At 37.5% G+C, this 27,829-nt stretch overlaps 1 protein-coding gene across 1 annotated transcript; it reads left to right on the top strand.

Annotated features, from left to right (window-relative positions):
- Positions 1–1,478: 1,478 nt before the first annotated feature.
- On the top strand, positions 1,479–27,829 carry LOC107560701 (integrator complex subunit 6). The gene is made up of 18 exons (XM_016244950.1): positions 1,479–1,929; positions 2,046–2,123; positions 9,991–10,140; positions 13,797–13,886; positions 14,008–14,191; positions 14,492–14,620; positions 14,706–14,869; positions 17,130–17,282; positions 19,124–19,256; positions 20,316–20,410; positions 20,700–20,810; positions 21,003–21,218; positions 21,468–21,594; positions 22,803–22,945; positions 23,392–23,620; positions 24,422–24,790; positions 24,955–25,048; positions 26,673–27,829. The coding sequence occupies exons 1-18, from the start codon at positions 1,819–1,821 to the stop codon at positions 26,773–26,775; spliced, it is 2,679 nt and encodes an 892-aa protein (XP_016100436.1). The 5' UTR covers positions 1,479–1,818; the 3' UTR covers positions 26,776–27,829.

Below are 27,829 nucleotides of genomic sequence, written 5' to 3'. Positions count from 1 at the left end.
CCCTAAAATAAAAAAATTCTAGCGTCGCTCGCCTTTGTTGTTGCCTAAACCTGTGTGGCTTTATTTCTTCACTGGTAAGAGTAAAAGAGACGCTGGGCTGAATGTTACGCGGGCTGGACGACTCAGTCACCATTCACTGTCATTGCATCTTTTTGCAGTTTAAACTGAATGGTGACTGTCATGTCTTTTGTGTAACAGAATTTGTATTTTTAGGTGGACTGTCCCTTTAAGGTTTGACAGCAAAGCTCAAAGCAGGCATCTCGTTAACACACAAATATTTTTCTTAAAGATGCTAGCAAATGGAAAGCACCACTAAAAAGAATTCCTTTGTGTGTGTGATTCAGTTTCAGTAAACCGAACTTGACATTAGATTTGACAACGACATACAGCACGTTGCCTGTTTAGTTTAGTAAAGTAAACAACTCGCCCTAAAGAAACCTGCACGCCTTTAGAAATAATGCTCATTCAGACGTCAACTATCCACCACCGCCTTTTTAGGGCACAACCCATAATCAAAACATTTGTGACCGCTCGCACACATTTGCACAATGAGCAAATTTAAAGACAATTTTGCATTACAAAAAAAAAAAAAACGATTACAGAGAAATGAAAACAGGAAAAACAACATGACCTTTTTTTTGTTTTTTTAAACCTCTCGGGACACGCATACAGTTCATGAATGAACAACACGGGCAGTTTCACTTTTAAAATGTATGCTTTGTTGTGAACCAGGTAACGGCGATCACAGAAACCGTGCGGGTCAGAAGACAGTGGAATATGCGCTACAGTATGGGGATCTTATGTTTCGGATAGGACTCCAGTGACATTGGAGCAGGCCATTGAGATGTAGTAGTTATGTAAAAATGCGGCTGAATGATTATAATAAAGGGTACTGTATCATCGGCACTTGTTCATTGGCTATTTCCTGCGGATATTAAAACACCTTGTAGGTATTAGCTATATGAGCTAGCTTTCGTCCAGTGTGTGGGATTGTGGTGAATAGGACTGCCTAGCAGGTACGTCCCTTTCTGACATTCAAAAAAACCAAAGGGCGTGTGCAGAGCGAGGTTTCACGGAAAGCGAGGAGCCAGCTCCTTTCCTCTCGCGCCTGAGCCGCTGTTGTCTCGGTCTCTCGTTATATTAACATGGCGCTTGCCTATACTCTAGTCTCTCGAAGGAGATTAACAAGAGGAGGGGAAAGCGGACGAGGATGGATTTCTCCACGATCAGAGGGAGGCACAGTTATTATAAAAATCAACCAAGCTACTCCCCACCCCCCACTAAGACAGCTAGACCAGGATCAGACAGAGGAGGGGGTCGCCCTTTACACAAGACGAAAACGGAACTCTAATAAATTACAAATGAACTCTGATAACTTGTTAAATCGGTGTAACACACAATATAATAACAAAAGCGGCCGTTAAAACTCAAAAACAAAGCACATGAGACCCTCGCCCTCTCCACCTCCGACCGCTCGCGCGGACAACTGAGGAATTCCGCGACCTCATTGCGTATTTATAGGAGAGTGGGCGTGGCTTCGCGACTCGGCTCAGCCAATGGCGTAGCAGCGGCGGGGCGAAGGCGTTTCGGTCTGTTCGGAAGAGAAGTTCTCTAACAGCGCGAGCCCAGCACTGCTCAGAAAAGACAGATAGAGAATCAGGCGGCTGCAAAGGGTGGCAGTACGACCCTCTTTTGGGGGGGGTCTGATTATAACAAAATATATACACACATATATGCATGCCCAGGGCCGCAAGATAGGTCATATGCCGATTGTAGATATTCCAGCAAACATCTAGAGGTATATCTATACATTTCAAAATGCCTATTTTACTTTTTCTGATAGACACGTCCGCTTCTATGAATCAGCGCACTTATTTGGGTACGACGTATCTGGACATTGCTAAAGGCGCGGTTGAGATCTTTATGAAGGTAAAGCATAATTTTACCCCGACTTTTTCAGCTTACTGTTGTACCTTGTTGGAGTTAAGGATCCCTATGACAGGATCAGTTTCAATTAATGTTTATTGTTTCGTTTTCTTTAACAGCTGCGTGCCCGAGACCCGGCTAGTAGAGGCGACAGGTACATGCTAGTTACATTCGATGATCCACCATACGGCGTAAAGGTAAATAAATACTACTAAATTGTGCTTATATGTGGTTAAAGCGGAGATTTTTTTGCTGACAGTGAGACTCTACTGTCCCTCTGGTTCGTAGCATCGGGTCGGGTGGCCTCCCGGTGACGAAAACGGCTAATTTTTGTTAAAATATCCGCAGACCCGGAGCAGCGCAGCCTCTGAACATGGCGGACATTTTGCTTTTGTGTTGGGAAAGCTCTCGAGCGCTGAGATGGAGGCGGAGAGATTTATTATCCACTGTGACGTAGCGCGCGACGCGTGCACGGGCCATCTCGGTCCGGATTGGACAAGCGGCCTGCCCTCTGTCGCGTGCCCTCCTCTCGCATTCTCATTGGCCACTGTAGCCTGAACAGATCAACACGATTTGATTTGTGCAACAGCCCTCAATAAGCAAATGAGGAGATGCTTTGCAGGTTTGCGTTGAGAGAGGAAGAGGCTTGTGAGTTGCCCTTGAAAACAAGCATCAGCTTCCTTCCCTCTCCACTCCTAGTACATTCACCTCCCTCCCATTCATATACCCAAACACCAAACAGGTGAAAGGTGATTAAGTATGCAGTGCACCTGTGCCTGTCACATTAGGCCACTCAGTGGTTAAAGTTTACTCAACATAAGATATACCTATGCAAGCATAATTACTAATTGCTCACTTTTACAGCCAGAGTTTATATGAACCAGAGTGACTTATAGCCACACATTTGAGACCATTTTGCTCAACAGATAGCAAGCATGTAATCTGGAACGCTGATGGCTAGGAAATATAAGTGCTTCCTGTACAAATACAAACAAGTGCGAGTACAATAAATCTGGTACAAATTAGGAGGCATTTAGCTGTTTTCATATGTGACAGCCGTTCATATTTTTCTGTTTGGGGGTAAAGACAGCAAGGATAATAGTGGGTCTATGAGCTGATGGTGTGGTCAGGCATCTGCATGAATTGTATTCAAACACATCTCTTTACTCAAGAATACTAACTGAACGTAATGGCAGTCAGTACTTGCTTAATAGATTACTTGATCATTCTAAGACACAAGGGCACGACTAGACTTGCATGTATTACATTCAGGGTGTCTTGTACCTATTTTCTTTTTTGAGGAGGCAGTGACAGTTCTGGCACTTCTATGTAAGTTATGAGTCATGATAGTCTAGTGGTGTAATTTTGTAGTATGCATAGGGGTCAGGTTCACATCATGATATAATATACAATTCTTCAAGCAATATTGCAACTGCACTCAACTGCCAGTGATCGCCCTGCGTTTTCATGTATAGATAACAGACCTGACCAGAACTTACCTTGTGGTAACGTTGTTTGAAATGTAACCCCCCCCCCCAAAAAAACTAATACAATTATTAAATAATTGTTTATTATATAATAAACTGTTATAATAAAACTATTTTAATTATTAAAACTTTATTTAATCTTTCAGTTTATAATTATAATAAACTGAAAGATGATATATATATATAATCGTCTTATAACGAAATATAACTATATACTTCTGATTTATGAATTGAATCAAGAACATACATTATTAACACTTTTATAGCTGATTCAACTAATTCAACCAATCGGCATTTTCACAAAAAAATTGACAGTTAAATGGATATATTATACATATCTCATTAAATGTTAAGAATTTTTGTAAAAAAAAAAAAAAAAAAAAAAAAAATATATATATATATATATATATATATTAGTAAGATTCTGCCCAACTCCTTCATTTTGCACAAATCGCATAAACAAAATTACATATTTTGGCTTCAAAACGGCAAAATTCACCAAAAGGTGGCGACTTCGGAGCACTATTAATTTTGCACCTATGATAATCGTGGAATGTAATTATCAGATGTAGAAATATTTATTTTTGTCTTTTGGAAGTTGAGTTTATAATCAATTTGGCTCAAAAATTTGAGGATGCACAAGCTAAAAAGTTTGAATGGGCATGACGGCGCTGATTACATTCGACAGAGCTGTGATTTTGTGATTTTTTTGTTAATATTGTTTACCAGCCTGCTTAAAATCCACACATCAGCCAAAATATTGTTACAGTTACATGTAACAATAATCCAATTAGCAAATAAACAGAATTCTTAATCAGTTTTCAGACCTTTCTCTCCCCACATTCATCATCATCATCTGTTTATAAACTGCTGTGCCAGTTCTCTTGACGTGCCGTTATATTGGATATGGGAATTGTGGCTATGTGGTCACTTTGCACAGCCTAATTTCAAAGTATCATCCATCTTTTTCCCAGCCTGGAGTTGAATCAAGGGCTGCACTTACTGACATGTGCATGTGACATATAGTGCTGCCTGGGTTCCTGTCTTCTTTGTTTGTGGTTTGACATTGACAATAAGAGTAGCTCTGTGCTTTAGCACTTCATTAGTATGGACTATCTGGCAGGTAGCCAGTTACTCTCTTGGAGGGGTTTCTTACTTTCTTTCTTGTCATGCAGTTTTCCCACCCTGTTCCAGTTTATCCAAGATAATCTGAGGCTGACTTCCAAGTGACACTTAACTCTATAACCAAAGTACTACATTTCCTGCTTATAGCGGGTACTATACACTAATGATGTTTTAGCCATTTACTTGATGAGATTGTGAATGTGCATGTGGCAAATACTTGGCATTGTTTTCTTACTATGTCTTAGTTTGAGAAAGATGTTATAACTGCCCTCTTACATAAGCTTTTAGCCCTCTCTGAGCTATTCGTGGCCAGCTTGTTCCTCCTGTTCAAAAAAATACTATAATAGCCAAGCAGTGCCTCTTCAGAATTAGCGAGCAGGCTAACCCAGTTCTTGACTAGAAAACACTGGGCAAATACCAGCCTAGCAAGAATCTGGCCCCTGTATCTGACAGAGTGCCTTTTTTATTTCCCGTCAATTATTCATGAGATTTTCAGCAGCTAAACAGTGAAGAGTTCCAGTGAGCGTCCAGTCCTCACAAAGCTCTCTTTTTCCTGTTTGTGTGCCTCTCTTGTTGTCTGAGCCCTGGCCAAGCAGAACATTATTCTTAGTCTTGCCTATTTTCTGAAGTTGACACAGTTTTTTCCATTTGCAATTTTCTTAATCGATTACTGCTGAAATTGTTTATCATTGAAGCAAAAGGTTAGAGATGGAAATGAATTTGTTTTGGTGTAAAGTCTGTTGTTGGTTAATGAAGGAGAAAAGAAAAATGCATGCAAGTGCATTTGTGGTTTATGCCATGAGGCCCTGGAAAACATGTTATTTTTGTTTGGGACAAACAATGCAAACACCTCCATATTACATTATTCATTGTACATTCATTCATGTGTATTCATTACATTACCCCATCTAACATTTGGAAACTTTGTGAATGTCATTGTGTTATATAACAAAATATCAACTCAAGCTGCATTTATTTTATTTGAAAGAAATATAGCACAAGCTTAGATTCCAAGCTTCCGTTCATCTTTGGAACACAAATGAAGATATTTAAAAAAAAAAAAAATTCTCATCAGTTTTGTCCATCGATTTGAAAGTGCACACAACCAAAACATTCAACACCCACTAGTGTGTCTCGAGCGTCAAGCAAGCATACGTTTCCATATTTGACGGGCTCTATGTATGTCTGTCAATCAGTGTGATTAAAAGCCTAAATGAAATCGCTCAATGCATATGGACTACATTTACGATGCCTTTTTTGTACTTTTTGATGCATTAAAGTTCTGGTTCTGCGGACTTTCAATGGATGAGCAAAATGATGAGAGAATATTACAAATATTTAACATTTTGAAGATGAACAAAAGTCTTATGGGTTTGGAACGACATCGGGGTGAGTAAATGATGACAGAATTTTTTATTTTCAGTTGAACTATCCCTTTAAGACAGAGTATTTAGACACTTGGTGGTTGTCAGATGTTTGTGGATCAAGTTCATAGTTAATGTGATGATCTACACCTGTGGTTCTTCTGAAAGGACACCTGTGTGAATTTGAGGGAGAACTGACTTCATACGTCCACTAAAATTACACTGCAACCAGTTGGTTAAAAGTAAATGCAAAAATGAGTAAGAAAAATCAAGTCAGTTTGGAGAAGCACCGTTTGTTTGTAGAACTCACTTGATATTCTATTAGGAAATGCAGTGAAATTCATATAGTTTAAGTGTTACTAAGGTGTCCAAATAGCTTCTAGAAACACTGTACATTTACATGCATAAATTATTTTGGTGGAGCCTAGGAATATTTAGTCTGTGGATCCGGTGGCCTTATAATTCTGCCATGTTTATCCTGTAGACTGCCTCATGTTTTATCTTGCTCTGAAATAGGAGTGGTTGAGGTCCTTTCTTCATGACAGATAGGCAGGCCAAATAATTCTTCAGAAATCCAGTGTGTGCCCTCTCCTCCTTAAACCTCATTCGCAACATATAACTGAACGTATACTGTCTGCATTTCTTTGCACTGGCTCAATACAAGTAGCTGATAAATGATGGAGATCACCAAGAAAACTGAGTTCAATCACTTCGGACTCAGATTGGAGATCTATTTGTCATGAGCATGATGGTCCCTCTGATCAGTGCTTTGGCTGGTTAACCAGCTCTCATTCCATTAGATTGACAACTTTAGTTCCTGCCTTGCCTTTATCATCACACATGACAAGCATCACCCTGCAGACCGCAGACGTGTCCCTCCTGCAAAACTGGGTGGATGTGTGTAACCGAGCTCAATGGTTATCTGTGATCAGTTCAACCTTTAGGCAGTAGTAGAGATTAAAACCTGGGACAAGGCAACCTGATCCTGGAATAATACTCAGGCCATAAGGGCAGTCGCTTAACCCGTGTGAATCCACCCCGGGTTGTCACGTGCTCTTTCTGCAGTGATGATTCCTCCTGCAATCACAAGAGCTGTGTTTATATGATTGCCGCTTTCCTCAGAACAGGAGCTTAACAGGGAACAAGTCCTTATCTGTCAGTTTATGCAAAACTGCTAATTTGTCTTGCCACCTGTCCTGCATTTGGCGAGGAAATACAGAGCCAGGTTTTATAGTACGCTAATTCTGAAAGCAGAAAAAAAGAAAACGTGTTATTTGCTCTCTGTAACTAAATAACAGCTTTATGTTGATCTAATTTCATGGCTTTCTTCATTCTGCTCTGGGGGGAATAAATGGGACGAATCTCATGGAACCTGTCAAGATGATACCCGGTTCATATTTCACACATTATTTTCATGACAATTAAGCACATTTCCTCCTTAAATGTTATTACTGTAATGCATAAAAAAATAAAAATGTAGTATCTACATTGTAAAGTATTTATGCATCATGGCAGTATTTGCTGAACTGCCTTTATTTATGCATATGTAGATACAGTATTACAGTAAGGAAAATCTAATGAGAATCGACCACAGAGAACAAATGAAAATCTTAGAAGGAAAACCTCTGATACATTGCAATAATGAGAAAACTTGGTTGTGCTTAATTGTGCTTAAAATGTGCTTGAATGTGCTTAATTGACATATAAATAATATCACAATATAAAAAGACTAGGCATAATTTTCTTTACAATATAATGTAATTTATTATATTTTTCCCTTTTGGTTTTGAGGTGAAATATGATCTTGATATGTAATAATATATTATTTAAATTGTAAAGTATTTATACATCATTATAATATTTGCTGTACTGCCTTCAATTTGTGCTATTCAAATAAAAAATACTGTATTACAGTAATGAAAATTAGAATCACAATAAAAATAAGTAAACATCCAATTATAAAAATCTCAGAAGTGAAATATCTAGTACATTACAGCAATCAGAAAATCGAAAAATAATATCATAAAGTAAAAAGACTATGCTTAATTTTCTTTATGTAAAATATAATTCCTTTTTTTTCTTTTAACTTTGGAGTGAAATATGGTCTGGATATGCTTTCGTGACATTAACCCGTTTGTGGATTACAATGTTTGTTCTTTCCTCTGTTGGAACGCCGCTGGGTTTTCATCTTTTAAAGAAAGGTTTGAGTTTACATTTCCTCTGTTACAGCTACAGTTAGGGTATTATCCTTTTTCCTGGCTTATTCAGTGTTCACATTCCTTATTCTCTCCCATCTTCTTCTGCCTCGCTGGACAAGCGTGTGATTAAAGGAGAGTCTGATTGCAGTCACACTTCTTCAGAGCCAATAAATTGTTAATGCAGAGGGAAAGAAAGACGGATGGGGAAAAAATAGAATTACTCTGTTGCTTGAATTATTGAGTGCCGGTTAGAAGAGCTTCTGCTTGAATGGTTTCTTTTTTTGGATAGAGACGTACACTGTCTGGCCCCTACTGACAAATCTTTGCTTGCTTTTTTTCTGTAATGCTTCCCAATGCACATAAATCTACACACACACATGTGAAGCTCAAACACATCGGGATCTGACCTATTAAGTCTTCTCTGCCTTGTGGGGATTTACCATGTATGCATGTTTGTGTAATGTGTTGATTTATTCACGCTGAGTAAATGTCATGTGGAGCAGGAATCATTTTGTAAAAGCAGATTTAGTGAACTATTAACCTCGGTTCTTTTCTCAGCATCTGAACTCATTATATAGTTTTTTTTTGTGTGTTTGTTTTGAGCGAGCAGTAAAGTAATGACTGTATTCTTCTGCTGGGATGGGTAATGTGGGTTAGGGACAGACACACACTAACCAACACATAATGTCTTTTAATGATAGTAAAACAAATCAAGCCTTACATAGCAGATCTGTGCCACTTCCTTCCAGGCTGCCTACACGCAAACATACAAATGTGCAAGTAAACATACATGCTAATTCAGATGCTTTGCAAAGCTTGTCCTGTGGTTTTTGGGGCTTTATTATCTGACTTTATTTCCACCCTTCTCTCACCTGACATTTAGGTAGTGTTGTTGTGCTTAACGTGTGCTTAACGTGTGCTTAAGCCTGCTGATCATCTGTGAATTACATAAAATGCTGTAATAGTCAAGTGCTTGATCTCGCTAGGTGAAAGAGTGAGAAAAGCTACAGGTGATTGACATATACTAGGAAGAAAACTTCTGTTTGTTATATAATAGTTTGCATAAGATCATGTTTCTAATAATACGTACAGAAGCCTTAAAGGTGTCTGGACACACTTTTAAATATATTAATATTATTGTATTAGGTAAAAATCAATCTAAGTGGCATTTGTAAATAAATCGTGCTAGAGCTTTTCACATATGTGTGAAATTACTATGTAGATGTTTATTTACATTTGATAACGAGAAAGAATCCAGAAATATTTGGTCTAACTCTAGAACGGTTCTCATATTCTTCTATTCTCATTGTTTAAAACCTCGCAAGCTTCTTTTAGTGAAATGCTTGAATTGGAGAGTGTGCTTGTGTGACTTAAGTGTCTAAATACACAACTGTTCAAAGGTTTGGGGTCGGTAAGATTTGTTTTTTGAAAAAAATACTTTTATTTTGCAAGAATGTATTACATTGATTAAAAGTGGCAATATAAACATTTAGAATGTTACAAAAAAATCTATTTCATATAAATGCTGAAAAAAATCCTGAAAAAAATGTATCCACAGAAATATTAAGCAAGTACAACTGTTTGCAACAGTGATGATAATAAGAAATTTTTAGAATATTAGAATGATTTCTGAAGGATCCTGTGACACTGAAGACTGGAGTAATGGCTGCTGGAAATTCAGCTTTAACATCACATGCTTTTACTGTAAATAAATGCTCTGTGTGCATAAGAGACTTCTTTCATAAACATAAAAAAATCCTACCAGACTTTTGAATGTTAGTGAACATTTTGGGTTCACTGTGTAAATGTCACTGTCTGAATGTTTGGTGTTACCGAGGTTATATGAAGCTGGTTTTTACATCATCTGTGTGTATTTCCTGTATATGATAGGCGGGTTGGAAAGAGAATCATGCCACTTTCATGAGCGAGCTGAAGAACCTGCAGGCATCTGGACTGACTACACTGGGTCACGCTCTCCGCGCCGCCTTCGACCTGCTCAATCTCAACAGACTCGTCTCTGGCATCGACAACTATGGCCAGGTAATAATATCTCCCTTCAGCATTCAGAGTCAAAACAATCTTTATTCAGTATAATTGCAAAATAATAAGAAATATCTCCTCACATAACAAGAGTACCAACCACCATAGACATTGAGATACACACATCTGCCCGATATTCAGATCAATCAATTCAATTTTAACAAATCCTACCTTCCTCCCAGCCTTGAATGTTTTGTTACATACTTAAAGGGGTCATATGATGCGATTTCAATTTTTCCTTTCTTTTTGAAGTGTTACAAGCTCTTGGTGCATAAAGAAGATCTGTAAAGTTGCAAAGACTAAAGTCTTAAATCCAAAGAGATATTCTTTATAAAAGTTAAGCGTCAACTCCGCCTACCTAAAACGGCTCGTTCTAACACGCCCCCACATATCTACGTCACGATGTGGGAAGATTTGCATAACGCAGCCCAAATGTTCACCCAAAGAAAGAAGGCGTAACTTTTATTCTCGCTGTTGCCGCCGCGGCCATGTTGTGGAGACGCTGTGTGATTATGAAAGTGAAACTACTTTGTTTGGCCTTCCAAAAGAGGACAAAACTACAAATCAGTGGTTAAGTTGTATTTACAACACTGTTCCGGAACAGTTCAACCCAAATATTCAGATGTGTGCAGCGCATTTTATGGAGGATGAGGACTGTTTTTCTGGGAGAGTAGACTACAATGCCGGTGTCTGTTTCTATAAAGTGGGGCAATTCCAACTTTGCAAGGACAGTCTGGCGCTTCTGACTCAGCCTGTAAGTACATTTTTATATTTAAAGAATTAGCCACTGACGATTCAAACGCGAGTTTTGAGCAGTGTAGAGTAGCGCTTGTTGTTTGTCGTTTGATTGAAACGTTGTTTCTCCGATCACAAATGCAGACATGGGGCAATTCCAACTTTGCAAGGACAGTCTGGCGCTTCTGACTCAGCCTGTAAGTACATTTTTATATTTAAAGAATTAGCCACTGACGATTCAAACGCGAGTTTTGAGCAGTGTAGAGTAGCGCTTGTTGTTTGTCGTTTGATTGAAACGTTGTTTCTCCGATCACAAATGCAGACATGGTTTTGTTTACGCAGCGCGATACTCAACGCATAAAAAGACAGTATAAGTCATTATAATCAGTAATTATGTCCCCACTGGATGCAACAAATGCCTCGTTTATAATGGGTTTTACTGGTTTTGTCTAGTCGCGCATCACCGGCGCACAGGCGCTCGTCGCACACACGGCATCACAATATACCAAATACAAACAAATATGTTGCCATTATTCAAAAATAACCATTTCACAGCACACCTAAAGTGTGCCAGAAGGCATGAGAGTGACCCAGCAAACATGGGAAAATATTCTGTAGTCCAAATAAAGCTTTAAACCTGATGCTGCCCAGTGCTTCAAGCACCACCATCAGTTCAGCGAGGCTTTGTAGTGCAGATGCTTTCATCAGTAGTAACAGGGGGTCATCTTAACTCGGGAGGAGGAATGGATGTAACAACATGCAGAGATTACAGAGACAGTTTTGTGTTGTTTTTTTGTCTTATGAAACCGTATTTTGTCAGATTTGTGCTGTTTCTTCTGCAACATCAAACAGAACAACATTTAATAGGATTATCTGTAATTCAGAATATTCAGATACTTCACATGCAGACATTAAAGGGGTCATATGATGTTGCTAAAAAGAACATTATTTTGTGTATTTGGTGTAACGAAATGTGTTTATGCGGTTTAAGGTTCAAAAAACATATTATTTTCCACATACTGTACATTATTGTTTCTCCTCTATGCCCTGCCTTTCTGAAACGCGTCGATTTTTACAAAGCTCATCGGTCTGAAAAGCGAGGTGTGCTCTGATTGGCCAGCTATCCAGTGTGTATAGGATATCGTCCTCTTTTGGAAGACCAAACAAAGTAGTTTTGCTTTCACAACGAAACACACAGGTGCCTTCACGACATGGCGGCAGCAACAATACTACAGCGAGAATAAAAGTTTCTTGCTTTGCGTGAACATTTGGGCGGCGTTATGCAAATCTTCCCACATCGTGACGTAGACATGTGGGGGCGTGTTAGAACGAGCCGTTTTAGGACGGCGTGGTTGACTTAACTTTTATAAAGAATATCTCTTTGTATTTGAGACTTTAATCTTTGCAACTTTACAGATCTTCTTTATGCACCAAGAGCTTGTAACACTTCAAAGAGAAAAGAAAAATTGAAATAGCATCATATGACCCCTTTAAGTCCATGCTGAATTACCTAAAATAGGAGACATGCAGTCTGAGATAACCCTCAAGCAGAGTGGTAATCCACATGCTCAGTCTGTACTGCGTGAGGGTGAGTAACTGAGTGCTGACCCCTGCAGTATGGACAGAGAGAATGCATCTGGTGTTCACTCACCATTTACTGCATAAACTACAATTAACAACATCTGGCAAGTTAAATGTTACTATGTCATTTTTTTCAATTGTGTAGGAATTTGGTTGGCACTTATGTATGTACAGTACTTATGTAGTTAACATTAAAAACCACACGGAAAATCTGTTTCTTTTTTTATGCACGTCACACCTCTGTTCATCAATTTGCACTGGCTACCAGTAGCTGCTCGCATTAAATTCAAGGCATTAATGTTTGCCTACAAAACCACCACTGGCTCTGCACTCATTTACCTAAATTCATTACTTCAGAGTTATGTGCCCTCTAGAAGCTTGCATTCTGCAAGTGAACGGCATATTATTGTGCCATCTCAAAGAGGCTTCTACATTAACTGTTCCCTCCTGGTGGAATGACCTGCCCAACTCAATCCGAGCAGCTGAGTCCTTAACCATCTTCAAGAAACGACTAAAAACACATCTCTTCCATCTTTATTTGACCCTCTAACTCTAGCACTTTCTATTCTATTTTAATTCTACTTTATCTATTTATCTTTTTTTTATTTAAAAAACAAAAAAACTTTGTCTGTAATATATACAGTATATGTACCTTGCTACGTGTACTGCGTTAGGCTAACCGAGACTTGTCATTTGCAGTTATATATTGTTGCTCTTTTGTTAGTTTTGACTGCTTTTATTGTCCTCATTTGTAAGTCGCTTTGGATAAAAGCGTCTGCTAAATGACTAAATGTAAATGTTATAATGTTACAAAAAAGTATATTTCAAATAAATTATTTTCTTTTGAAGTTTTATTCATCAAAGAATCCTGAAAAAGCAATGTATCATAAAATGTATCACGTATCCACAAAAATATTAAGCAGGACAATGTTTTCAGTGTTGATGTTAACAAGAAATGTTTCTTGTTTCTAAATCAGTATATTAGAATGATTTCTAAGACTGGAGTAATGGCCGAAAATGCTGAAAATTCAGCTTTGCCATCACAGGAATAAATTACATTTGAAAATATATTCAAATAGAAAACAGTTACTATAAATTATAATAATATTTCACAATATTACTGTTTTTACAAGCCTTTAATGAAATTCAAGAAAGGATCCCAGGTGCTACTGAAGGTTTTAAGAAAAGGATAAATGTTTTAAATCAGAGTACAAGCATTTTCAGACTATTGGACATCACTGTTTATTGTGAGATTTAGCATTTTATGGTATATTAGTGATACAACAAAAATATTTATTGAGCTTTGGATTTTTAAAGAAATTTTTTCTCCTCTCTTCTAGGGTCGGAACCCTTTCTTTCTGGAGCCATCGGTCATTATTACGATCACCGATGGAAACAAACTGACACACAGCTCTGGGGTGGCTGAGGAGGTGAGGGACAAACACTCTATACCAACAGTTTTTGATCCACTTGTCCATTTATATGATGTAAAATGTTGCGTACTGCAGGTAGTGTGTCTATCTCACTTCTTGTTTTCTCTTCCTCCCTCAGCTACACCTGCCACTGAATTCCCCGTTGCCGGGTAGTGAGCTGACTAAGGAGCCATTCCGCTGGGACCAGCGACTCTTCGCCCTAGTCCTACGGCTGCCAGGAGTGTCCGTGCCCGACAGCGAGCACCTGGGCAGCGTGCCCACTGATGAGTCTGCAATCACCCAGATGTGTGAGGTCACTGGAGGTATAGCAAATCTTAAGTGCCAGTCAATTGCTGTTTAAACCTGTTTATTTCTGATGAGAAAATGCAGGTTAAAATATTTGTCAAGTCAATCTTCCCTCATTTTAATTTCAATTTATGACGCCTGGATTCCATAAAACTGTTCTTTAGATAAGGAAAATGCTACTTGTGTTATGTTGTGTTTTGGAAGATTTCCTCCCATGTGCAGTTTCATAAGCATAGTTTTTTTTTCAGTTGATGATGCAGTTTTGCTGGTTAATCTCAGCTCAGCTAACTCTCTTTTTCTCACCCTCTCTCTATAAGGCCGCTCTTACTGTGTGAGGACGCAAAGGATGCTGAACCAGTGTCTTGAGTCTCTTGTCCAAAAGGTTTTGAGTGGAGTTGTAATACACTTTGAGAAGAGTGGTCCTGATCCACCTGTGATAGGCGAAGGTCAGTGCTGATTATGTGATGTCATACTAGTTTGTGCTTATTGAGAAAACAATTAATGCACAAATATGGTCTTCTCTTTGTGCAGATGGTCTTGTGGATCCAGCTCGTCCTTTGTCGTCCTTCAGTCCGCAGCCCTGGCACAGCTGCCACAAGCTCATATACGTCCGGCCCAACCCCAAGACGGGCGTTCCTGTGGGCCACTGGCCAATCCCAGAATCCTTCTGGCCTGACCAGAACTCCCCCACTTTGGTAAATAATAGCCTACAAAATAGAGTTTGAGTGTAGAGTCAAGCAATGATTTTCTGTTTCTATATTAGTCGGTCCAGACCAGTGTTGTTATAATCAACTATAACTATTAAAAAAACATTTTTGTTACTTGAAATAAAACTGAAATAAAAGAAAATATGAATATTCGATGAAAAACTATATGAAAACCAGAAATATTGTCCAGGCAACTAACTGAAAAAAAAGTTTAAGTAAAAGCACCAAGATTACTAACTGAAATAAAACTAAAACTAAAATAGTTTAGAAATATTTTTTTTAAACAAAAACTAATAAAATTGCTAAAAAGTGTATGAAAATGACTAAAATATTAAACTAAATTAAAACTGAAAATATAAGAATAAAAGCTAGTTCAAAATGAATAAAAATGTGACACTTAATAATAAGGTTCCATTAGCTAACATTGGTTTATGCATTAAATAACATTAACTAACAATGAGCAATACATTGTTACAGAATTTAATCATCCTTGTTAAGATTAGTTAATAAAAATACAGCTATTCATTGTTAGTTCATGTTAGCTAAGGTCCATGAAATAATATTAGCAGATACAACTTTGGATTTTAATAATGTATTAGTAAATGTTGAAATTAACATCAACTTCATGTTAACTAATATATTTAATTAATGTTAACAAATGGAACCTTATTGTAAAGTGTCATATAAAAACTATAATACTAAAAAAAAAAAACTATAAAAACTGTAATAGTATATACATAATACTAAAATATACTTTTTTTTCACATGTTTTGCACTGATTTGGGGGAAATGGTTTTAAACATAGTAAAATGTGTTAAATCTAGCTGAAAACACTATGGAATTGGCTAAAATAATTAATGAGCGAGCCTAGAAGGACTTTTTGTGGTGCTCTGGGTAATAAAAATGTGACACTTAATAATAAGGTTCCATTAGCTAACATTGGTTTATGCATTAAATAACATTAACTAACAATAAGCAATACATTGTTACAGAATTTAATCATCCTTGTTAACATTAGTTAATAAAAATACAGCTATTCATTGTTAGTTCATGTTAGCTAAGGTCCATGAAATAATATTAGCAGATACAACTTTGGATTTTAATAATGTATTAGTAAATGTTGAAATTAACATCAACTTCATGTTAACTAATATATTTAATTAATGTTAACAAATGGAACCTTATTGTAAAGTGTCATATAAAAACTATAATACTAAAAAAAAAAAACTATAAAAACTGTAATAGTATATACATAATACTAAAATATACTTTTTTTTCACATGTTTTGCACTGATTTGGGGGAAATGGTTTTAAACATAGTAAAATGTGTTAAATCTAGCTGAAAACACTATGGAATTGGCTAAAATAATTAATGAGCGAGCCTAGAAGGACTTTTTGTGGTGCTCTGGGACCTGGCGGATGTTCAGCAGTTTCTTTAGTTTCTTTCTGCATGCTGACATTTCACAGAATCCTCAATAAATCAGAAAAGTATTTTAGATAGGTGTATTAGCACTGGCTCACCCAAGCTGAGTAGATGAAGCAATTTATTAGTCAAAGGTAATGACCTCTGCAAACTAAAGGTTAGCTTTCATCTTGCTCAAACAGTGCTAATGAATGTGGATGAAGATAAGGGAGCTGAAAAGAGTGGTAACATGAGGAAAGACTTCACTGTCCTGAGGTTTCCCACCCCCTCACTGTCTATTCTCTCTCTACAATGCACTGTAGAGACTGCAGCTGGTGCTGTGCCAAAGTGCCCCGGCTCAGCTCAGCCTGTGGGCACTGTGAGAGACCCATTGCCAGCAGAATAAGACTGCTGCAGCTCACCAGAGCTTTAGCACTTAGCACTAGCTTAACATGAGGTCATTTCCTTCCTGTCATCTCCGCTGTCTTGTTTGCAATATTGTGAATCAGTAGCACAATAGGTTTGGGTGCAGGTGGTAACACGGGTGCCTCGAAAAATGTCAAAAAGTAAGCTTTTCTGAGGCTCTTTTTCATATTCCTAAAATAAAGTTGATATTTTATTTGTTATAAAACACTTCTTTGGTTTATTTAGTGTTCAGTCAGAGTGTTGTGAGTTTATCTGAATGAACAGCTTGTGTTGTCATGTGCCTGCAACACATGGGCCATTACCCACTGGTGGTGTGAATACAGGATGAATTGGCTATCTAACAGACATATCTTTTGAAAAACCTATTGTGGAGATTGTATTATAGAGGATTTTAGTTTTTTTCTCTCTCTCTCTGTTTAGCCTCCTCGATCTGCCCATCCTGTGGTGCGTTTTTCCTGTATCGATTGTGAGCCGATGGTTATTGACAAGCTGCCTTTCGACAAATATGAGCTGGAGCCGTCCCCGCTCACCCAGTTTATCTTGGAGAGGAAATCTCCTCACATGTGCTGGCAGGTGGGACACCTTTTCACACAACTATTTCATCTGATCTGTATTTAGCATGCCATCTTTCACAGTCCGCAGACTGCTGTCTGGGTAGAGCCGAGTTTCACAGTGATCGATATCATGGTGTTAAAAGAGCAGAAAGAAACAGTGGGTGTTTCGTTTTTCCGTATTTTCCATATTTGTATTTACTGGAATGCAAAAAAGCACAACACTAAATACATGTCAATTCAGTTGAATGGCTTACACATTTACACATGATGGTTGTAAAAGTCCTGTATTTAGTAACTGGTCAAGCAGCAGCTTTTTTTATTCAAACACAGTGTTGTACAATACTGTTTAAAAGTTTGGTGTCAGTAAGATTATTTATGTAAAGAAATTAATACTTTTATTCAGCAAGGATGGATTAAATTGAACAAAAGTGACAGTAAATGCAATTATAATGTTATATAAAATTTCTGTTTTAAATAATTGCTGTTGTTTTTTTAAACTTTCTAATCATCAAAGAATCCTGAAAAAAATGATCTCAGTTATTCAGAAAAATATTAAGCAGAACAAGAGTTAACATTGATAACAATAATAATAAAAATAAATGTTTCTTAAGCAGAAGAGATGTCTTTATAATACATTAAAAAAATCTCACAGACCCCAAACTTTTGAATGACCCGAATTATTTGTCACCCAACCTTTGTAGTATTTTGTGACATAAAATGGCACACATTGTACAACAATTTCCTCCCTGATGTCCGTCCATTAATGCAGAGTTTGTGCAGGGTTTCTTACAGTATTTCAGTCAGCAGATGCTTATCTAAAGTGACTTACACTTGAGGAAACTTGATCATAGTGGAGCAAATGATTTTATCAGTGCTACAGTATGAGAGTAGTCCAAAATACAGAGCAGCGTAAAGTGCAATACAGTAGAATTAAACCAGGTTTTAAACAAGTGCCCTAATATACAGTTATGACTACTTGCCTAAAAGCTCTCAGTCATGACGATTGGGAACAGATTTGTAGGAAGGTGCTGATTCAAAGGCAGTTCAGAGTGCAAACATTAGATTTAGCATAAAATGAGTGAAATAAATCCCATAGATCTGCATTAAACGAGGGAACTGAGTCTTATTTTTGGAACCAGAATGTGCAGTAATTTAGGGGTGGACTCTTTTGGCTTGCACCAATTAACAACCACCTATTAATCCCATAGCAACCGCACTAAAAACACTCAGAACACCTTAGCAACTGCATAGCAACATCCTTGGATCATGGCTAGTATTACAAGCAAGCACCACTGAGATTTTCTTCAGAAAATCTAAAAACAAGTTAAAGAGGGTTGACAATACTGCAGTAAGATTAAAGGATTTTTTCCCATGCTTATTCCATTGGATATATATAAATATACACATGCTATAAATACCTTAGTCAATTCCTGGAAATGTTTTTTGCAACATTCTTTTGATTTGTTTTTCCTACTCGCATCATACATTTAAGCTCATCTAAAAATACCAATATAATTAAACGTTTGTGTTTGTTCTTTAGCCATGGTTACAATGTTACATGATTACTTGCCTCACTAGGGATCATATAATGAAAAGAAGGTAAATGGTAGATAAATTACAAAGAGCTCATCCATTTATAAGCATATTTAGAGGCATTAATATGCTCTAATAGGCACCTAATGAGCCGTTAATGAATGGGTTTTGTCTCTGAGAAACAGTTATAGCACACTAGTCTCTGAGGAACCCTGTCACCTAATGAGCCGTTAATGAATGGGTTTTGTCTCTGAGAAACAGTTTGATGTGAGAGCCGAGCTCTCAGGAGACACCAGACAATGCTAACTCCTCTCCCCTGTCGCCCAGGTGTTTGTGAACTGCAGCGGCAAACACAGCGATGGAGCCCACCCGTTCGGCTACCTGAAGGCCAGCACTACGCTCACCTGTGTCAACCTCTTCGTCATGCCTTACAACTATCCCGTCCTGTTGCCACTCCTCGGTACGTGTGTTTCCTGACAACACATTTACAAACTTATCCTATAAATTACCTTATTTAGAGAATTGCAAGTTTTTTCTATTGCACATTTCATACACAGTGATGCTTTGTTTAGCCATTTTAAAATGTAACTAAAAAAACAGATTAAAATGAATAAAAATGAATGCATACAATTATATATATATTTATATACATAAACATATATACATAATCAAAATAGAAATATTTTCTAAAAATATACAATACAGTTCAAAAGTTTGGGGTCACTTTTTTTCTTTATTTTTTTAGAAATTAAATTAATACTTTTATTCAGCAAGAGTGTGTTAAATTGATAAAAGTGATAAAGACTTAGATTGTTAGAAAATATTTTTATTTTGAATAAATGCTGTTCTTTTTAACTTTTAACTTTTTATTCATCAAAGAATCCTGAAAAAAGTATCACATGTTCCAAAAAAAAAAAAATGTTTTTTTAACAGCACACCTGTTTCCAACATAACTGATAATAAATCAACATATTAGAATGATTTCTGAAGGATCATGTGACACTGAAGACTGGAGTAATGATGCTGAAAATTCAGGTTTGCATCACAGAAATAATATTTTAAAGTATATTAAAATAGAAAACCATTATTTTAACTTATAATAATATTTCACAATATTACAGTTTTTTCTGTATTTTTGATCTAATAAATACAGCCTTGATGAGCAGAAGAGACGTCTTTAAAAAAAAAATTAAAAAAAATCTTACTGATCCGAAACTTTTGAACGGCACACACAAAGGAATAAAAGAATAACAATTAAAAAGATTTATAATTGGAATTTAAAAAACTGATTAAAATAATTACAAATGTACTGAAAAGAACACGTAAAAATTCTACAAAATAAAAACTTTTATGTAATGCAGTAACATTTATACTTTTTTTTTTGGACATTGCTGCATAAATTGTGTACACGTTTTGTACATCTCTCATTTCCTCCTTTTGGAAAATGACTTAAAGGAAGCGATTTAGTGCTGCAATGTAGCATCTTCAGCACACTTACCATCTCTTATTCTCCTTACAGATGATTTGTTTAAAGTGCACAAGCTAAAGCCAAACCTCAAGTGGCGGCAGGCCTTTGAAATGTACCTGAAGTCCATGCCTCCTTACTTTCTCTTGGTGAGACACTATTCATTCCTACTTAAAAAAGACATCCCAGTAGAGCACAGAAGTGTCCTGCTTACAAAAAGTAAATGAATGCAATATACAATTCATGAACTCTTAGATGCACTCAAGGATCTCTTGTAATCCAACCCCTCTTATGAGCTTTATTTGTTCTATAGTCTGTTAACAGCTGTAATGAGGTCAAGGATATGTGTTCTGAGTGCAGATTCACCCTGAGTGTGTCCTCATTTTCACTTCCTTTGTCTCTATTTCTCCACTCTTCCTCTCTTTTTTCTGACTGCAGCCTATCAAGAAGGCGCTGAGGATGATGGGAGCCCCAAATCTCATCTCTGACAACATGGACTGTGGCTTGAGCTACAGTGTCATTTCCTACCTAAAAAAACTCAGCCAGCAGGTGAGCACGATTTAGCTGCTGAAAGTTAAACCTGCACAGTTTTTGCAAGTTAAAATAGTATTCAAACTCATAACATTCCTTTAAATGTTCTAGATTACATATTAACATATTGTATTAATTCCGTATTAAATCCAATCTGTATGAGGCCTGAGTGATGCAGCTTTTTAAATCAACTTGTACTTGATTCCCAAGGCAAAGATTGAGTCAGACCGTCTGATTGTGTCTGTCGGGAAGAAGCTTCCTCAAGAGACGGGCATCAAGGTTAAGAACCACTCGAATGCCCTGTCTCTGGCACACCGCCGTGATTTCAAGCAGCTCCTGCAGGGCATCACAGGCGAGGTTCCCCTCCGACTCATCGACATGAACTTTAAAGAGTTCGCTGGTTTCCAGATTGCACTTCTCAACAAGGTACAGACAGTTTGAGTGGGGCTGAATTACATTATAGAGTCTATTTGAAATCAGTCATGTCTCCGTTCACGTTTGGGGGTCAGAATGTAGTTACATTTGACTCTTTTAAATCATATTTTCTTGCTGATGTGGGTTAATTCTGATGAATCCTTCTGACTAGACATCTAAGTCTGATTTAAACATATGCGATTTTCTTTACGTTAGATAAAAATGTAACTTCTATTATCATTTACTCACTTTTTCTTAAAGGATTTGAAGCCGCAGGCCTATAGGAACGCTTATGATATTCCACGACGGAACCTTGTAGATCAAGTGACTCGGATGCGTTTCAACCTTCTGAGGACAACACAGAAGCTAATCAGAGGCCAGGATGATGGTAATTGTACCAAAGACAAAAATGACATTTTGCAAAGTGAACCTTCATAACTGTTCAAATCTGCCAAACATGACTTAAGATGCAGCCACATAAGCAAAACTTCAGCTAATTTTTGCAGGCAAAAAGAGCTGTCTATTGTCAATTGTATAGATGTATAAAGCATAGCTCAAACAGAAGTCACTTTAAAACCTCAAAAATTGAACCCACAGTGAAATTTGCATGGGGAAATCGTTTAACCTCGCACAAAATTCATGGTCGATTTCTATTTAAATGACAGGATTTCACCCGCAAAAAAGGTAAATGTGATCACACCTTTACACTATATAGGTTAGCTTTTTTGATGACACAGAAAGTAACCCGTTTTGTTTTGTTTTTTACAATGGCCATATGCATTTAGCCAAAGACTATAGAATACCCAAGACGTGTCACTCGTATAGTTTTGAATGGGGAAAAATGCAACGCTCAATATGGCCGCTCAATCGCAGGAAGCCCCGCCTACTGAATGAAAGAGCCAATCCCTAATCGGTAAAGTCAGCGTGTCACTGCAGCTGCAGTTAGAAGTCCTGCTGCTATAGAAACAGTCAGCGTTCTGAGACGTGCTCTTAGGACTGCGCATGCGCACTGGCTGATCTAGCCTGAAAAATAAGCTTTTTGTAACGCTATTTGAGCAAAAGTAACAACATGTATGACAGTTGTTGTCAGATTTCTTTGGTGATTTCAAATATGAAATTTAATTGTAAGCTTAGTGAACAGTTTTGGAGAATTTAATGTTTCCCCGTTCAAAGAGATAGACCCTGCGTTCCATTCGGAAGGGCTCATCCCTATGCCCTAATCCCTCCATCAGTTGTACCCTTCGAAATCCTTCATTCCGAAGGGCCCTTTGAAGTGGCCAGTTTTGAGCACTTCGGTTTGGAACGACCCTTCAATATGGCGGCCATTATTGTTTTCACTCCGAAGTGCCCTTCAGAGGGCGATATGTCCCGTTTGGAACGCACCGAGAAGCTGCACTTGCATGCCCGAGAGGCATTTCAAAGATGGCCGCCTAGTGACATGACTTGTCTTAAAAGGACTTTGATTTAGCATAGCAACAAGAGAAACTGTTTTATTTTCATAGATTTACATTTCTAATGTTGACATGTCATCAAAAATGTTCATGAATGGACACCTGATATTTGTTTATTATTGAATATTTTTCCATGATTCTGTAGACTCCTTGCACAGTATTCCAGTGGGGCAGATGGGAAATTATCAGGAGTATTTGAAGATGATGCCATCACCTCTACGTGAGATTGATCCAGACCAGCCCAAACGACTGCACACATTTGGCAACCCATTCAAGCAGGACAAGAAGGTGCTTGCATGTCAAACCTATGGTCCTATGGCATTTCTAGTGCATATTATAGCACTATACTTTGTATTATACTATTTTGGCATTACATTTAAAAAAGCTAGTTGCTGCTGTGTGGGTGTTTCTAGTACAACGGCGGAGGGAGTGTTGGCAAATTTGACATCTTCCTCTTTTCTGACCATCGTAATCAAGCTCTTGATATTTTTGTCTCTTTTGGAAAGTCATAGAAATGCTATCATGAATGTTTTCTTTTGCTGTTAGAGCAAATGGGAATGGTTTTCCCCCCCCCACAAATTTCACCACTATAGAAGTTCACCCAGCTACGACCACTTCTGCTTCTGAGAACCTCGGAAATGTGAAAAGGGTCCACTGATAATAAAAATTACAAGTCAAAACCGAAGTGCCTTAGATGCTAAGTTGTTTTGTTTTCCCTCTTCTCCCAACAACAGGGAATGATGATCGATGAAGCAGATGAGTTTGTGACAGGCATGCAAAATAAGAAGCGGGGTAACACTGGGGATCTTAACTCAGGCACTGCCCTGAAGAGGAGGAGGAGTATGTCCCCTCTGCTGCGCCGGCCCCAAACTCTTCCAATAATAACCAATCATGTCCTGGGCAAGGGCCCTACAGGGACTCAGGGCCAGCAAGGAATCATCAAACCCATCCCACTACACAAAGGTAAAGTCCTCTGAGTCACGGCTGACTGATTCTTAGCTTGCTGTGTACTAAATACTTACATACTGCATACTGCCTACTATTTTTTTTAAATTGCAAGAGTAGGCATTAATCCATGCTTTCAAACTGTATGTAATATAGGGTTAGGATTAGCATTTGGTTTAGGGTTACTTGTGTGTAATTATGCATAATTTACTGTTATTACTATAATAAGTACATGTCATATGTAACAATGACACTGTGAAGTGTTGCCAAATGTGGTTTTCCATTTGTAATTCAATTTTCAGTCTGATTAAATAATTAGTATTATAGTATCAAATATCACACCTGTAATTTCTTCTTGTCAAGTACATTATATTAATTAGTAATTATATATATATAATTAATTTCTTTGATGGAAAGCTGAATTTTCAGCATCATTACTCCAGTCTTCAGTGTCACATGATCCTTCAGAAATCATTCTAATATGCTGATTTGACACTCAAGAAATACATCTTTGATGAATAGAACATTCAAAAGAACAGCATTTACTTGAAATAGAACTCCCTTGAGTCATTATAAATGTCTTTACTGCCACTTTTGATCAATTTAATGCATTCTTCCTCAATGAAAGTATTAATTTCTTTCAAAAAACCTTACTGACCCCAAACTTTTGAATGAATGGTAGTTTATATACTATATACTGCAGAAATCATACGAGTAGTATGGTATTCCAAACAGTCTTGCAAACATTGCATAAGAGTATGTTGAAAAACTTACCATAAATATAAATAATAATATGCCATCATATATTTTCCCCTACAGGAGCTGAGGGAAACAGTGTAGGAGGCACAGAAAGCAACGGTGAGCGAGCGCCAGGCGAGGAGGCTGAAGACGGGTGGCCTGGAGGAGTGGATGGAGAGGGAGGAGGACCTGCGCCTGTGGAGGACAGAGGAGAGGTGGGGACACCAGATGGCGAGGAGGAGAGAATAGGACTGGAGAACTGTCTGGATGAGAGACCCTCTGATCTCACACAAAACTGTGAGGACCTGAGTCCCCCGAGCCAGGAGGGGGCGGAGGAGGGCAATGGAGGAGACACTCCAGCACAGGGCACAATTGTTATGATTCCCCTGGAGGGGAGTAACGCGGAGCTGCGCACTCGAGTCCTCAAAGAAGTCCGCAAGCCTGGCCGCAGTGAGTATCTGGATATAATACCAAATTAATTATTCATGCAATTCATTTCTGTATTCTCTTTGAACTATTCTCTAGCTTAAATCAAGTGCACTTGCACTATGAAAGAGGGTATATATTTGTAGGAATTAATAAAGCTAAACTGAATTGCTTATTCTTTTGTGCAGATTATGAGGCAATATTCAGGTTACTGGAGGAGGTGAAGGGGCCAGTGACAGTGCAGAGATACTTTATTCATCATGCCATCAAAGAGGCAGCCAGGTGAGAGCTCTCTTCAAACACTCACATGCCTTTCTCCTCTCACCAATGACACAGGTTTCCTAAACACTTCCTCAGCCATCGGTCAAGCAAACAGACAAACAGATCGTTCCCCCACCGGTCTCTAACGAGTATATTTCTACATGTCCCCTGCAGTGTTGTTTTAGTATTATTTATAAAATATTATAGTATTTATTAATATATTTTTTTATGTTTTCAGTTTTCATTTTAATTGTAGTTTATGTTTTAGTTATTTGCGCTACGTGCTTTTCAGCTTCCATTTTAATTTTAGTAATTTTATTGTGCTTCTTTTTTATTGTTATATATATCGTTTTTATTTCACTTTCAGTTTCAGTCATTTTTGTACTTCAACTTCAACTTGTTTTATTTCAGTTAGTAGCCAAGGCAACATTTGTAATTTTCATTTAAGTTTTCTAAGTTAAAGCTTAAAGGTATAGTTCACCCTAATTTGAAAATTCTGTCATCGTTTACTCACCCTCATGTCGTTCCAAACCCATACGATTTTGGTTAATTATTGAAACACAAATTAAGATATTGTTAATGAAACTTGAGAGGTTTCTGACCCTCCATTGAAAGGCCAGGTAACCAAAACTTAGAAGATCCGAAAAAGGTCATAAAGGTGTCATAAAACCTACCCATATGAATCAAGCAGTTTAATCCAAGTCTTGTGGAAAGATGTGATCACTTTAAATGATGAACAGATTTCCTTTAGTCTTCAGAGTGAGTAAATGATGACAGAATTCACATTTTTGGGTGAACTAAGTTTTGCATCTAATATTTATATCTTTTTTTTTCAGCTTTATTTCAATGTTTTAGTTTCTTGTTTTAGTTTTAATTTACAATAACAACACTGGTCACCTGCTTCTTCATGTTCACGTTCCCCATCTTTCCTCTACTTTCTGACTGCATTATAAAATCAACCCCACAAAAATTCAATTCAAAGATTAATGTACCAAAATTCACTGCATCATAAAATTTCACAGAATTCTCGCCAAAGTTAGTGCAGAAGCTCACTGATAGACTGCAAAAAAAATTATTCTTAATCAGTAATTTTGTCTTGTATACGTACCTAAATATTCTTAAAACGAAATAAATTTACTTTAGAAGCAAACTTGCATAAAAAGTATTTTAAAGAATATACTAAATGTTGTTATATTCATGCTTCAAAGAAACATTGTCAATAGAGAAAGAAAAAGACATATTCTCTGAAAGCTGGTAATATGTTTTTCTATTTTGTTTCTCAAAGTTACTTGTTGTTAGTATGTAAAATATGTTTATGTTTTTATATATTATATAATAACATACTGTATATTATATAATATAATGTCACGTAATCCAGCTAAATAGCTGTCTCTCTCTCTCAGGTTTAAGAAGCGTGTGCTGATCCAGCAGCTGGAGAGCGCTCTGCAGGAGATTGAAGACAGACAATGTTTAAGACATATTCTCTGAAAGCTGGTAATATGTTTTTCTATTTTGTTTCTCAAAGTTACTTGTTGTTAGTATGTAAAATATGTTTATGTTTTTATATATTATATAATAACATATACTGTATATTATATAATATAATGTCACGTAATCCAGCTAAATAGCTGTCTCTCTCTCTCAGGTTTAAGAAGCGTGTGCTGATCCAGCAGCTGGAGAGCGCTCTGCAGGAGATTGAAGACAGACAGATGCTGCCCACACAACTCAACAACGTCCACAGCAGATAGTAAAACGTCACATCTCACGGCTGAGACATACGAGACGACAGAGAAGAAGCAGCGCAGGCCAACTGAGCACACGGGCCGACCCATCAGCCTCAGTACTGTGCTCTATGAGAAGATTTAGCGAAGGAGAGAGTAAATTAGGGAGGATGGAGGCCTGTCTCGCTCACGCACTCTCCGGTCCAGGCGCTTCCAGTTACTGAATTGTGTCACAACTCTGAAAGAGTGCTCACAATGAGAGAGGCGCTCCAGGGTTGACAGGGGTTTTCTGTCAATTTGCAGGCTTTCTGGGCCTGATAATGACCGTAATTTAACCATAAAATAATGAATGATGAATAAGCACACTCCAGAAAAGCCAAGCCTCAGCCACTGTGTGATTTTACAGGGTCATCCGAGGCAGAGGTCAGCATCTGTCACGTGAATTATGTTTATATATTATGTCTGTCCACTGTTATTTGGCATCAATGGAAAGTTCAGAGTTTATAATAGTATGGAAAATCTATGATGGATTTGTGTTTGCATGAAATGCCCACAAGTAATGGGGTTAACAACATAGTTGGACCTTCTTAAGTAATAACAATAACCCTACAATCTTAAGTACGGCAAGCTCAATTTTACTCCTTAATTGTGGAAACCACGTTTTTACAGTTAATGCAGATTTTCCCCAATGACTTTGGAGATTCAGTATGAGATCTGATAGCTGGCCTGTTGTTATATTCGTGGTGATATGTAATGTCACATAGATTAGCATCATTCAGTGTCCTATAAGCAATAGTGTCCAATGAAACATGCTTGGCTCATCACACAAATGGGAAATGCCAGCTATGGTGTGAAATGAACTGGTCCACAGCAGAGTTTAGATTCTGTCCAGCATGACATCTTTCGTCATCCTGCGCTTGGTTTCATTGCACAGACACAACTTACATTAGTGACCCCATTCTTGTATGTTTTGTTCATTTTTAAAAACAGATGTATACTACTTTTTAATGTTCATAAATAATATAGATTATTTTTGGATGGTATTGCTACAAGAGCATAAAAATATTTTAAGAATTGTATA

This window comes from Sinocyclocheilus grahami, unplaced genomic scaffold (genome assembly GCF_001515645.1).
Source record: "Sinocyclocheilus grahami isolate Dianchi unplaced genomic scaffold, SAMN03320097.WGS_v1.1 scaffold23.1, whole genome shotgun sequence".
NCBI lineage: Eukaryota > Metazoa > Chordata > Actinopteri > Cypriniformes > Cyprinidae > Sinocyclocheilus > Sinocyclocheilus grahami.
The sequence above is the reverse complement of the archived record's forward strand: the minus strand, read 5'-3'. Positions and strand labels throughout refer to the sequence as shown.

Coding starts and splice junctions, on each gene's coding strand:
- LOC107560701 (XM_016244950.1), top strand. CDS start 1,819: ATGCCTATTTTACTTTTTCTGATAGACACGTCCGCTTCTATGAATCAG. Junction 13,887..14,007: donor GCTCTGGGGTGGCTGAGGAG/GTGAGGGACAAA, acceptor TTCCTCCCTCAG/CTACACCTGCCACTGAATTC. Junction 14,621..14,705: donor TCCACCTGTGATAGGCGAAG/GTCAGTGCTGAT, acceptor CTCTTTGTGCAG/ATGGTCTTGTGGATCCAGCT.